General features: G+C 45.4%; 1 protein-coding gene across 5 annotated transcripts in view; it reads left to right on the top strand.

Moving 5' to 3' along the window:
- The first annotated feature begins 1,126 nt into the window (after positions 1-1,126).
- Positions 1,127-12,194, top strand: part of MAP4K3 (mitogen-activated protein kinase kinase kinase kinase 3) — a 185,787-nt gene continuing 174,719 nt past the window's right edge. The window contains exon 1 of one of the 5 annotated variants that reach the window (XR_008700194.1): positions 1,127-1,583. Coding sequence is in view for 4 of the 5 variants with exons in the window: in XM_055539867.1 (XP_055395842.1) it covers positions 1,488-1,583 (96 nt within the window). In the remaining variant the exon portion in view is untranslated. The remainder of the gene's footprint in view (positions 1,584-12,194) is intronic. The other 4 variants (XM_055539867.1, XM_055539869.1, XM_055539868.1 and 1 more) reach the window with 4 other exon arrangements.

The following is a 12,194-nucleotide window of genomic DNA, read 5'->3' as shown; positions in this document are numbered from 1 at the left end:
GCCTAGTGGGCGCTTCCCAGGTGGCGCTGGGGGTAAAGAACCTGTCTGCCAATGCAGGAGACATGAAACACAGGTTTGATCCCCGAGTCAGGACGATTCTCTGGAGGGCATGGCAATCCATTCCAGTATTCGTGCCTGGAGAATTCCATGGACCGAGGAGCCTGGCAGGCTACAGTCCATGGGATTGCGAAGAGTCCACAGGACTGAGCGACTAACACAATGGGTAGTTTCCTGAGAACAGAAAATAAACCCTCCATACCCACAAGTTTTCTTGGACAGCTAATAAGAGTTGGAGCTGGTGTCCACATACATGGGATGCAATGGTTGAAATCTGGGTCTTAAGCAGGGTGGAGCTTTGGGTTGTTCAACTATAGAGCTTCCAGATCATCACGTGTTGACATGTCAGGCGTGGGAATGGAGCTTGTCCACCCTCCACCTTTCATCCCCACCCCACTCTCCTTTGCAAGGTTACTTGACAGCTTGCTGGTCCCTCCCCCATCTGTGATAATCCAGATGCCTTGTGAAGGGGATCGTCAAGCACTGCTTTAGTTCTAGACTCTGCCTGTCTCCCACGCCCTCCACGCGTTCGAGGTGTTTCCCACGGCCTACCTACTGCGCAGGCCACCCTGGCCGCCCTCCTGGCCCGTCCTCTTTGGCACCCCGGCAGGTCAACTCCACGGGCCCGAGTGTCGGGGGTCGGAGTCAGCACAATTCATTTTCAGGGGCTTTCCTCAGGACAGTTTGCCAGCAATACCAGAAATTCGGTTGTGTCCTATTTGTGGCTGCGTCTCAAAAAAAAAAAAAAGTTCGAGACACTACCTGCAAATTCAAACTACTACCTGCTCAGGATGGGAGCCTAAGGAGGCGACGTCAAACTTTGTCGTTGGGGGAATGACAAGCGAATAGGCGCTCCTGTCGGCCTGTGCCCACCCACGGTCCCGGGGACAGGCGAGCTTTCCTGGCGCGGCCTGGCTGGCGGCGGCCGCAGACCGATCCGCCACCACGGGAAGCCGCGGCCGCTTGGGCCGGTAGGACCCGGCCACCCGCCCGCGCCGGGCAGGCGCGCGGAGCCGGAGCGCGCAAGGGGCGGGCTGCGCGCGGGGCCGGGGAGCGCTCCCTCCGGGATCGCGGCTGCGCAGTCGGGCGGGAGCCGGGAAAAGGGGAGGAGGATGGCGGAGCCGGAGTAAGGGGAGGGGGAGGAGCGGCCAAGGCGGAAGCCATGTTGGAGTTTCACCCCGAGCTAGGGGCTGCGAGCGTCCTCCGCTCCGTGTGGGTGTGACCTGGGTTCGGCGCCGCGGCGGGCTGCTGGGGGCGGGGACGGTTAGGCCGGTGGTTGTCGTCCGCGGCGGCGGCCGCAGCGTGGAGTCGGGCAATTGTGACCGCCGGGGGGAGCCGGGGGCCGGCCGCGGCTCCCACTCTCCGTGTGGCCCCCTGAGCGCCCCCCCTCCCCTGGCTGGGAGGGAGGCGGGGGGCACCCGGGGCCCGCCATGAACCCCGGCTTCGATCTGTCCCGCCGGAACCCGCAGGAGGACTTCGAGCTGATTCAGCGCATCGGCAGCGGCACCTACGGCGACGTCTACAAGGTGAGGGCGAGGGGCCGCGCGCCGCCGAGGCCGCGGGGCGCTGACCCGCCGCGGGGAGGGTGGGGGGCGCCGGCGAGCCGGGGCGCCGGAGTCCGCCCTGCCTGTCGGCGCCGGAGAGATGTGGGGGAGGAGGCACGGCGGGCGCCCAGGGCTCCGCGGCTTTGCAGCGAACAAAGGGCCAGACGGTTAACCCCAAGACCCCCGCGTCCTTACCTGGATCTGCCCCGGACGCGCGTTTCCCGGGAAGCGCTGATCCGCGGCGGCAGCTCTGCTCTTGACCGCGTTGAGAGGGTCTGCGCGTTTGTTGCTTTGGCAGGGGCAGTGCGACGAGCCGAATGGCAGGGGTTTGGCGTGTGTCAAACCTGCGTGCTCCGCACGGACCCGGGATATTCCGCGCTGGGTTGGCATCTGCTGCCCACCAGGCCCGGCAATGGTCATTACTCTGGGCAGTCTCAACCACCTTTCGTCTCTTAGCATCCGCAGGCCAGTTTCTTTCAATTTTCCAAGTAATGACTTTCTTTTGCAAAAGAGATCTGGTTAGGATGACTCCTTTCTCCCTTTCTTTCGAAAGAGCAACTTTTTCTCCATCTCAAATTGGATTGTGATGCCTTATTAAACTTGTTTCCGTCAGTGACACATACGATTCAACTCTCTCTTTTTTTAAGTGACTTGAACACTTAGGGGAGGTACTGGTTTGACAAGGTTAGAATCGAAAGTCCATTAGTAGCACAGCATTCCTGTTGTAGAGGGACCACTTCTAAATGTGGGAGATAAAGCATGCTTCCTTGGCCAGCTCAACTCTTGGCCTCGCAGAGGCTGCCAAGAAGAGGACGCTCATGCCAAATGTGGCAGCAGTCTTGATTTGGTTGTGTATCTCCTTACTGGTAACTGAAGTAGAACTCCTCCTGTTTCACATAACACCTGAGGATGCGTAGAGAAACTTAAGTTTACTTTGGAAAGTTGAGTCTTAACTTTGTTTTGCCCACGTTTAAGCAGAAGATTTTTTACTTTGGCGTGGCTTGTACTGCATATGGTAACTTAGATATTCAACACAATGCAGCCAGTATTCTGCAGGAGTCATGTTTTGTGAATGAGTCGCTTTCCCTTCCCACTTATCTCACCACTTTTCTCCATGGACGGCAGGGGTGTCTTGTGCTGCCTACTGTGTATAGGGGCTTCCCAGGTGGCTCAAGTGGTAGAGAACCTACCAGCCTTTGGAGGAGACATAAGAGATGAGGGTTCAATCCCTGGGTGGGGAAGATCCCCTGGAGTAGACAGTGGCAACCTACTCCAGTATTTTTCCCTGGAGAATATCATGAACAGAGGAGCTTGGCAGGCTATACAGTCCATGGGGTCCCAAAGAGTTGGACACAACTGAAGAGACTTAGCAGGCTGGCACTGTATATAAGGTACTGTGTGTCTAAGCACTTGGGTTGTAGCACTAAAGGAGGGACGGTCTTCGCAAGTCTTACTTGTTTATATTTTTTGGACAAGAACAACAGTAAACAGTCATTTAAATAACTGTCTTATTGCAGTTTCCTTTTGTGCTGCAGAGAAGAGAGGATTAGGATTAGGGCTAGTAGAGCATGTACCAGGGGGGAGCTCATCTCCTCAGGGGAGTCAGAGGCACTGGGGAAAGGGGATTATGCCAGATAGAAGGAGCATGATCTGGGAAGGCTTGGAGGCCCCAGGGGCAGGGTGAGGATTTGAAAGAAGGCCTGTATGGCCTGAGTAGCCAGAGAGGGAGAATGGCCCTAGATTGAGCAGGCCTCTTATTAGGTCCTCCAAGGAGGTGGGACTTCTCCCTAGGACAATGAGGAGTCATTGCTGGGTTTTAAGCAGAAGAGTGAATTTAGACTTGGATTTTTACAAGCTTTATCACTGCAGTGTGGGGGGTGGAGATGGGGGACAGAGGTGAAGAGCAGTTAGGAGGCCACTGTAAGAATAACCATTATGTTACTGTGTTTGGAATTTGTAGTGATTGTGAAAGTTGAGGTGAGTGAATCCAGGTAACTTAGAGTTGGTTAAGGAAGTCTTGCTGTATTGAGATGAAAAGTAACTGAAACTTTGCTAATGTGTCAGTCTTAGGTGGCAGTGTGGACAGTAAGTGCTTTATCAGTTCTTTACAAGAATAATCGGCCATGTACTTATTGTGTTTAGAAAAAACAGCTGGTAGTTAAGCCACATGTTTAAAAAAAAAAAAATTCAGGCCTGTAATTTCCTCAAGACATCTAAGTGCAGTACAGGTATAAGTTGATTAATTTTGTCATCTGTTTAAAATAATGATAATAGAAGCTAACATTTATAGAGTGTTACTTGCCAGGCACTGCTCTAAGACTTCGTCCTGTATTAACTTACTTAATCTTACAACAACCCATGGAGGTAGACACTGCTATTAACTCCATTTTGCAGTAGAAGAAACTAAAGCACGGGGAAGTTGCAGTAACCTGTCAAAGATGGTAAGTGGCCAAGCCAGAAGGTGAATCAGTTTGCTTTAGGGACTGCATTCTTAATTCTTAACTTAATATGTGGGCAGATCATGTATTATCCAAGTGAGGACACAGAGGCACACAACTTAGTTCAGCATTTAGCTGCAGCCGCGCTCTGAGTCAGAGAGGATCTTTAAGTAGTAGTTAGTATACCTAAGTCCTGCTGTGCAGCCAGGCCTCACTGTTTTTGTAGAGTCTGCCAAGTGGACATCAGATAATAGATGCTTGATCCCTGCCTGCCAGACTCTTCTAGTACCAGGGACCCAAAAGAGAGAAACTGCGTGGTTTTTAGCATCATATCCCCGGTTTGCTGAACAACCCAAAGCTTAAACTATTTGTATTTTTGTCTATACATAATCATGTTCATGCTATAAAGATAACAGATTTTTATTTTTTGGTATTTGTTTTGCTCTTTTGATTTTCCTTGTTTATGCAAATTGTGTTAATTAGAGAGGAGTGCATTAAAGGATTTTTTTTTCAAAAGTCAGTAGTTTGCTCCCTGATTTACCAGTGTTTAGGTGCTAAAAATGGAATGATCCGATTAAGTAAATAAGTTAGAGGCCTGATTATGTACAGTCATTCTTAGAGGGTTGGTGTTTTAAGGGGTTTTTGTTTTGAAAGCTATATCCTATGCAATGTAATAATATGCTTATTATATTTAAGGTGGTGTGTTTTGGTTAAAAAGTATTGAGCTAGGATGTGGAAGTGGAGAAGGAAATGGCAACCCACTCCAGAATTCTTGCCTAGAGAATCCTGTGGACAGAGGAGCCAGGTGGGCTACTGTGTATGGCGTCGCACAGAGTCGAACACAACTGAAGTGACTTAGCATGCATGCATGCATTGGAAAAGGAAATGGCAACGCACTCCAGTGTTCTTGCCTGGAGAATCCCAGGGACAGAGGGGCCCGGTGGGCTGCCGTCTGTGGGGTTGCACAGAGTCGGACATGACTGAAGAGACTTAGCAGCAGCAGCAGCATGTGGAAGAGCCGGAATTTATTAGCTCTGTAGCCTTGTAAAATCATTTAGCCTCTCAGAGCTGTTTTGGTTTGAAGGTATTATTACCATCACGTGCCCTTCTGTTTGTGGTGTTAAATGACTTATGTCAGTCAACAAGTTTTTAATTTTTTTAAGACCAAAAAAATACGGATAATACATTTCCTCTGCACTGTCTTGGGCTTCCCAGGTGATGGTAGTACTAAAGAACCCGCCTACCAATGCAGGTAGATGTAAGAGACACAGGTTCGATACCTGGGTCAGAAGGATCCCCTGGAGGAGGGCATGGCAACCCACTCCAATATTCTTGCCTGGAGAATCCCATGGACAGAGAGCCTGGCGGACTGCAGTCCATAGGGTTGCACAGAGGCAGACACGACTGAAGCGACTTGGCATGCACTGCACTGTCTTAAAGTACATGAACATATAATTTAAAAAGAACAGTCATAATACTTTTAAATGTCTTATAACTCTGGGTTTTATCTGTCAGATGAAGTATCTGTAGCAGGAGTTACCTTGGGACCTGTGAGTTGACAGCTAAAAGGGGCTCTTTGACTGAGCCTCAGGAGGCCCATGAAATCCTCTGAAATTAATAGACTTAACATTGTAAGTTTGTGTGTTTTTCTGGAGAGATGGCTTTTGGTATTATTACGTTTTCAAAGAGGTCCATGATCCTAAGGAAGAAAAGAATGGAGAGCTGTAGGTTTGTCATTTGAAAGCAATTTCTTGGAGAGGTTAGGTAGTTATATACCATATCACGTTACCAGCGTTTGTTAACATTAATGTGATTTCCACATGCATTATGCTATTTTTCTCAGGTAGTTTTCCTGTTTAATTTGTATTTTTCCTACCCTTAGAGCCTTTGTGTACAGATGTTTTTCTAGATTTACAGCTAGAGAAGATGCTAAAGCTGGAGATAGGGTGAGGCAAGGTGAATTTGAAGCACCGGTTTTCATGTGTTCTAAGAGAGCGTCTCAGTTGGTTCAGTGGCTTTGGCCTGGTCCCTGTGGACACTCCCAGATGCCACCAGCTTGTGCCTTCTCCTGAGTTCTAGCTCCTTGTCTCCAGCTGACCTTTTCGCAGACTACATCTTCCTCCAAAGGTGCCTCATAGCCCTCTTTTGTCAAGTGCCACAGTATGTCCCAACTCAGTTGGTAAGTCTTGATTCTTGAAGCCTTGGCATCATCTGTGCCTTCAGACTGGATTTCATAGGTGTTTTCCAAAGTGTGACCAGGATGCTCCAAGGAAAGCAGTACTATGAGTTACACCAAAGACCAGGAAGTCCTACGGTAAACAAACCTGGTCAACAGTGCTTTACCCAGCAAACTCCAGACTTCCTTAACACTGGGATTCTTCTCTGTAATTCCAACTGCTTATCCTTAGAACTAGTGTCTTGTAGAACACGCTTTGGAAATGTTGATACTGATTTTATCTATGTGTGTTGGGAAGTCATTCCCTCTGGAGCAGAGGCTGTAGAGAGGCTGCGCTCCAGGGTAGCTTTCACGTGGTGATCTGTGTAAAGAGAGTCTCTGAAAGCTGACGGGAGAATTGAAGACGGCATAGTGAAATCAGGAAATTAATTTGCATGTTCAAGTGTTTATGTGTTCGAGAGGGACCAGAGGAAGTAGTCTTAAACTTCAGAAAGATAGAGTGAGATAAATTAAGGTTGAGTTTCTCACTTCAGTACTTATTTGAGGTGGAAAGTGACAGTGGAACAGATTGTTGAATAATTTCTGTAGATACAAACAGGTTATCACAACACATGTGATTGTGTGTTAACTTGTTTGTAACTCTGCAGTCTTTCAGGCATTCCGATTAATACCATCAGACACTCTTTCATTATAGTCAGGATTTGTAAGGACTTCTGTGGAAAAGTCAGTTAAGACATGAAGACCTTTAGCATTTAGAAAAGAACAGCTGAAAGAAAATGAAACATGAGTATCTAGGGCTATGCCCATTTTTTTTACTTTCATGGAGAACAAAGTCGAGAGGGACCAGAGGAAGTAGTCTTAAACTTCAGAAGGATAGAGTGAGATAAATTAAGGTTGAGTTTTCTCACTTCAGTATTTATTTGAGGTGGAAAATGACAGTGGAACAGATTGTTGAATAATTTCTGTAGACACAAACAGGTTATCTGATTTTGTTAGGCTCTGATTCCCTAAAGAGGTACTTACCTCTAGAATTCGAAAGTACATCTAATTGTTTTGTATTGAGAATGAATAGTCATTCTCTCATGAGAGTCCATTTAACATTTGCCCCACATTGAATAGCCGTAATATGAAAGGAAAGGTTCTAGGGACTGTGTGTGAAATAGTGAAAAGGATAAGACTTGGTACTTTATGTACAGGGGCATAAAATGTGAGCCTACTTTAAGCTGTCATAGTTTGAGATCAAAACTGTGTTGATTTCCCCTTTTCTAGCACATTAAATATCTTACTGGCAGAGAGATTGTTCCGACACTTCGTAAAGTGGACAGTCAACCTCTCTATGGCACAGCATAGTGATTTAAGAGTAGTTTCTGGAGTCAGCCTACCTGATTTCACCACCTACTAGCCAATTACCTAATCTTTCTCTCTGTTCCTCAGTTTCCTCAGTTGTAAAATGCAGATGCTTAAAAAAGTATTTGGGACAGTGTGTGTGCATGCATGTGCGTGTGCATGTGTGTGTGTGTTGCTTAGTCATGTCCAATTCTTTGTGACTCCCATGGACTGTAGCCCACCAGGCTCCTCTGTCCATGGAGTTTTCCCAGGCAAGAACACTGGAGTTGGTTGCCATTTCCTCCTCCAGGGGATCCTCCCAACCCAGGGATTGAACCTGGGTCTCCTGCAAGGCAAGTAGATTCTTTCAGTTCAGTTCAGTTGCTCAGTCATGTCCGACTCTATGTGACCCCATGGACTGTAGCACGCCAGGTTTCCCTGTCTATCACCAACTCCCAGAGCCTACTCAAACTCTTGTCCATCGTGTCAGTGATGCCATCCAACCATCTCATCCTCTGTCGTCCCCTTCTCCCACCTTCAATCTTTCCTAGCATCAGGGTCTTTTACAATGAGTCTGTTCTTCCCATCAGGTGGCCAATTTATTGGAGTTTCAGCTTCAGCATCAGTCCTTCCAATGAGTATTCAGGACTGATTTCCTTTAGGATGGACTGGTTGGATCTCCTTGCAGCCCAGGGGACTCACAAGAGTCTTCTCCAACACCACAGTTCAAAAGCAATTCTTCAGCGCTCAGCTTTCTTTATAGTCCAACTCTCACATCCATACATGACTACTGGAAAAGCAATAGCTTTGACTAGATGGACCTTTGTTGGCAAAGTAATGTCTCTGCATTTTAATGTGCTATCTAGGTTGGTCAAGGTTGGTCATAGCTTTTCTTCCAAGAGCAAGCATCTTTTAATTTCATGGCTGCAGTCACCATGTGCAGTGATTTTGGAGCCCCCCAAAAATAAAGTCTCTCACTCTTTCCACTGTTTCCCCATCTATTTGCCATGAAGTGATGGGACCAGATGCCGTGATGTTAGTTTTCTGAATGTTGAGTTTTAAGCCAGCTTTTTCACTCTCCTCTCTCACTTTCATCAAGAGGCTCTTTAGTTCTTTGCTTTCTGTCATAAGGGTGGTGTCATCTGCATATCTGAGGTTATTGATATTTCTCCTGGCAATCTTGATTCTAGCTTGTGTTTCATCCAGCCAGGCATTTCGCATGATGTACTCTGCATATAAGTTAAATAAGCAGGGTGACAATATACAGCCTTGACATACTCCTTTCCCGATTAGGAAACCAGTCTTTTGTTCCATGTTCAGTTTTAGCTAGAACCCCATGAACAGTATGAAAAGGTAGATTCTTTACCGTCTGAGCTACCAGGGAAGCCCCATTTGGGGCAGGGCCTGTCACCTAATACTCAGTAATGGTTCATTGTCAGTCATAATATTTATTATCGTATATTGCTGTTTCTCCTGCTGCTGTCTTCCTAACCTACTCTGCTCCTCCTGCTGCTGCCTCAGTGGTTTTGCACTTGCTGTCTGTGCTTGAAAATTCCCCTCCCCCAATGTCTGTATGGTTTGCCTTTTCATTTCCCTCAGGTGTCAGCTCAAATGTCACCTTTTAATGTGCATGTTCCTTACGATCCTATAAGAAACAACTCCTCCGCACTTTTGTCTTTACCCGGAATGTGTCCAGATTTTGTAGGGCCTGAACTTTATACAGTAATTTGGGTACCCTCAGTGAGAAAACAAATACATTAGAATAAAATGTTTGGTGTGAAAGTGAATACTTAGAATTAGAAAAGGTGTCCCAGCAAGTGCTGTAACCTTAGAGGCAGGTCCCTTAAGCAGAGATGCTGGGTGGCACTTCCGGATGCCACCCACCCTGCCTCTCCTCCCCAGCAGCTCCCTCCACGTCCCAGTAGCTCTCAGCACTCTTAGAGGCCCAGGAGAGTGAGGAGGCCTGAACTTTTAAGTTTTATTAGCTTTATAAAAAAATTCAGCTCTGCTTCTTACTCTCCCTAATTCTCACTGTGGCATGTGTCACCTTATATTTATTTACTTATTGCCCTCCTCTCCGCACTAGGGTGTAAGCCCAAGAAGCTGGTGGTTTAGTTTTGTCCACGGCTGTATCCCCAGAACGTAGAAAAGTGCCTAACACGTATTAGACTCACAGTAAATATTTGTGGAATGAATGAATGAACCGGCAGGAGAGAAACCATGTGCTACTACCTAAGTTTAGAGGAAGGAGAACATTATTTCCGGTTTGGAGAAATCACAGCAGGTTTTATAGTGGAGATGATATCAGGCTTGACCTACAGTTGTGGCCACAGTGGGTACAGACTGAATTAAACATTATGGATTATTATTAGGACCAAGGTAAATCAATAGGCTTAATGTATCTTCTGCATAATAAGCAGTATTCATAGCTTACATGGATGTAAGATACTCTTGTCATTTTAAACTAAAGACATTTAGTAACTAGTAAAAAAAAATATATGTAGCTGTTACATACTGGTTTTTGTGTTTTGAAAATATGATTAAGTTGGACTTCAAATCAGGAAGAGGACTTTGTTCACCAGTACCAAAAGGCCTTAGATTTGAGAGATGAGCTCATGTTTGTTTTAGCTTTGTTTTTACAGGTTTTTGTGTTTTGTTTTGTTTTTTTTTTGGTGGAGATGCGGCTGGAAGATGCCATGTTTCATTTCCAGCTGCCTTGACCTGAGGTTATAGGTTTGGATTCTTCATGTGACAATGTATTGCCTCCTTTAATCCTTAAAATCTGTTGGAAAAATTTTAGATGTGACCGTAAATTTAGGTACGTCCAAATAAGACATTTATTTAGTCTGTTTAAAGTCGTCTAAAAAACTTGAGATGGTAAGAAAGTTCTTTCTGTATAAATCATCCACCTTCTGTTCCTTCATTACCTATAAAACGCAAACTTCTTAAGAAAAATTGAAGTACAGTTTCTGTGGAATATATAAATTACAATGTAGTGATCCACAATTTAGAAAGATTATGTGCTGCCGATAGTTTAAATCTCACCTTTGAGACATTGTCCTTTTTGCCTTCTGGCCCCTTAGGAAGAGAAAGTTGAGATTGGAGGAGACAGGGAGAGAGGAAGGAATGGTAGGCGCTTTCCAGGTGAGGAGTGACTGTATAACTATAGGAGTAAAGGTTTAGAGACTAAAAGGGAGGATTGACTAACATGGAAGACCCATGTGCAGGAGCATGGAGAAGTAGAATTTGCTAGGTGAGGCAGGACCAATTTACAAACTTGGAAGCCAGGTAAAATCGTGTATATAGGGAGTGACAGGCTGTGGGGGGCACTAACGACTTTTGTGCAGGATGTAATAATGTTGACGAGTGCCCAGGGTTATTCTGGCAATTTTGATGAGAATGGATCAGAGAGGAAGGGCAGAAATACCTATGAAAGAATCTGCTTTAGAATCCTTATGTACTCTTAAAAATAGTTGATAATACCAGAGTTGTTTATGTTAATTGTATCTATTGTGATTGACTATATTAGCAATTATACCTGAGAGGTTTTTTAATATTAATTTTTTGAAAAAAAGAATAAACTTATAACATGTCAACATAAATTGACATTTTCATGAAAAATAACTATTTTCCAAATAAAAAATTTAGTGAAGGGAGCGGCATTGTTATACATTTTGCAAATCTCTTTAATATTTTGTTAAATAGAAGCCAGCAGATTCTCATTGTTCTTTCATTCAGCCTGCTGCTGCTGCCACTAAGTGGCTTTAGTCACGTCTGACTCTGTGTGACCCCATAGATGGCAGCCCATCAGGCTCCCCCATCCCTGGGATTCTCCAGGCAAGAATACAGGAGTGGGTTGCCATGTCCTTCTCCAGTGCGTGCATGCATGCATGCTAAGTCGCTTCAGTAGTGTCCGACTCTGCGACCCTATGGACAGCAGCCCTCCAGGTTCCTCTGTCCACAGGATTCTCTAGGCAGGAATACGGAGTGGGTTGCCATTCCCTTCTCCCTCATTCAGCCTATTGGGATACTTTGTTTTGGTTGACATGTAAAGGAAATCTGGTCTCTGGCACATATTTTTTTGGAAAAGGAGAATATTTTTTAATACCCTTTTCAGATAATTATGGGTATTTTCCTCTGATACTTCTCTACAACTTGACAGTTAAAAATTAGTTATAAAGTAGAATCTAAGACCTACTGTTATGGTAAAAAACTTAATTGTTAGTCTCTCTTGAATTTTAAACATCATTTTTACTCATGTATGATTTTTTTTTTTAACAGCATGCATTGTTCACTCAAAAATGTAGATCCACGACATTATCCAGACCTTCCCAAGGTTGCCACCTTTCATTACACAGTACCACAAATCATCACTCATCTCATCAGAAAAGTCTTAAAGTATCAATGGTAGATACAAGTTTTTCAAGACTCAAGTTTCTATTTGAAAGTGCTAAATGCATCCCCTGCAACAAACTGTTGGTTTTTTCATTAAACTGACAAATTCATTTCGTTCATGTTCAAGAAAATGTCAGATATCTAGACATGAATAATCACAGGTAGTCAGTTGGTCTTTGAAGTAAAAACAGTTTACTCTGGGAAAAGTGGCTAGTTCAGGTTGCAGCTCAATCCCCAGTGCTGTTCTTTGAGATGATA

The sequence above is a fragment of the Bubalus kerabau genome, chromosome 11 (assembly GCF_029407905.1).
Source record: "Bubalus kerabau isolate K-KA32 ecotype Philippines breed swamp buffalo chromosome 11, PCC_UOA_SB_1v2, whole genome shotgun sequence".
NCBI lineage: Eukaryota > Metazoa > Chordata > Mammalia > Artiodactyla > Bovidae > Bubalus > Bubalus kerabau.
Note: the sequence above shows the minus strand (reverse complement) of the source record. Positions and strands in the feature narration are given on the sequence as shown.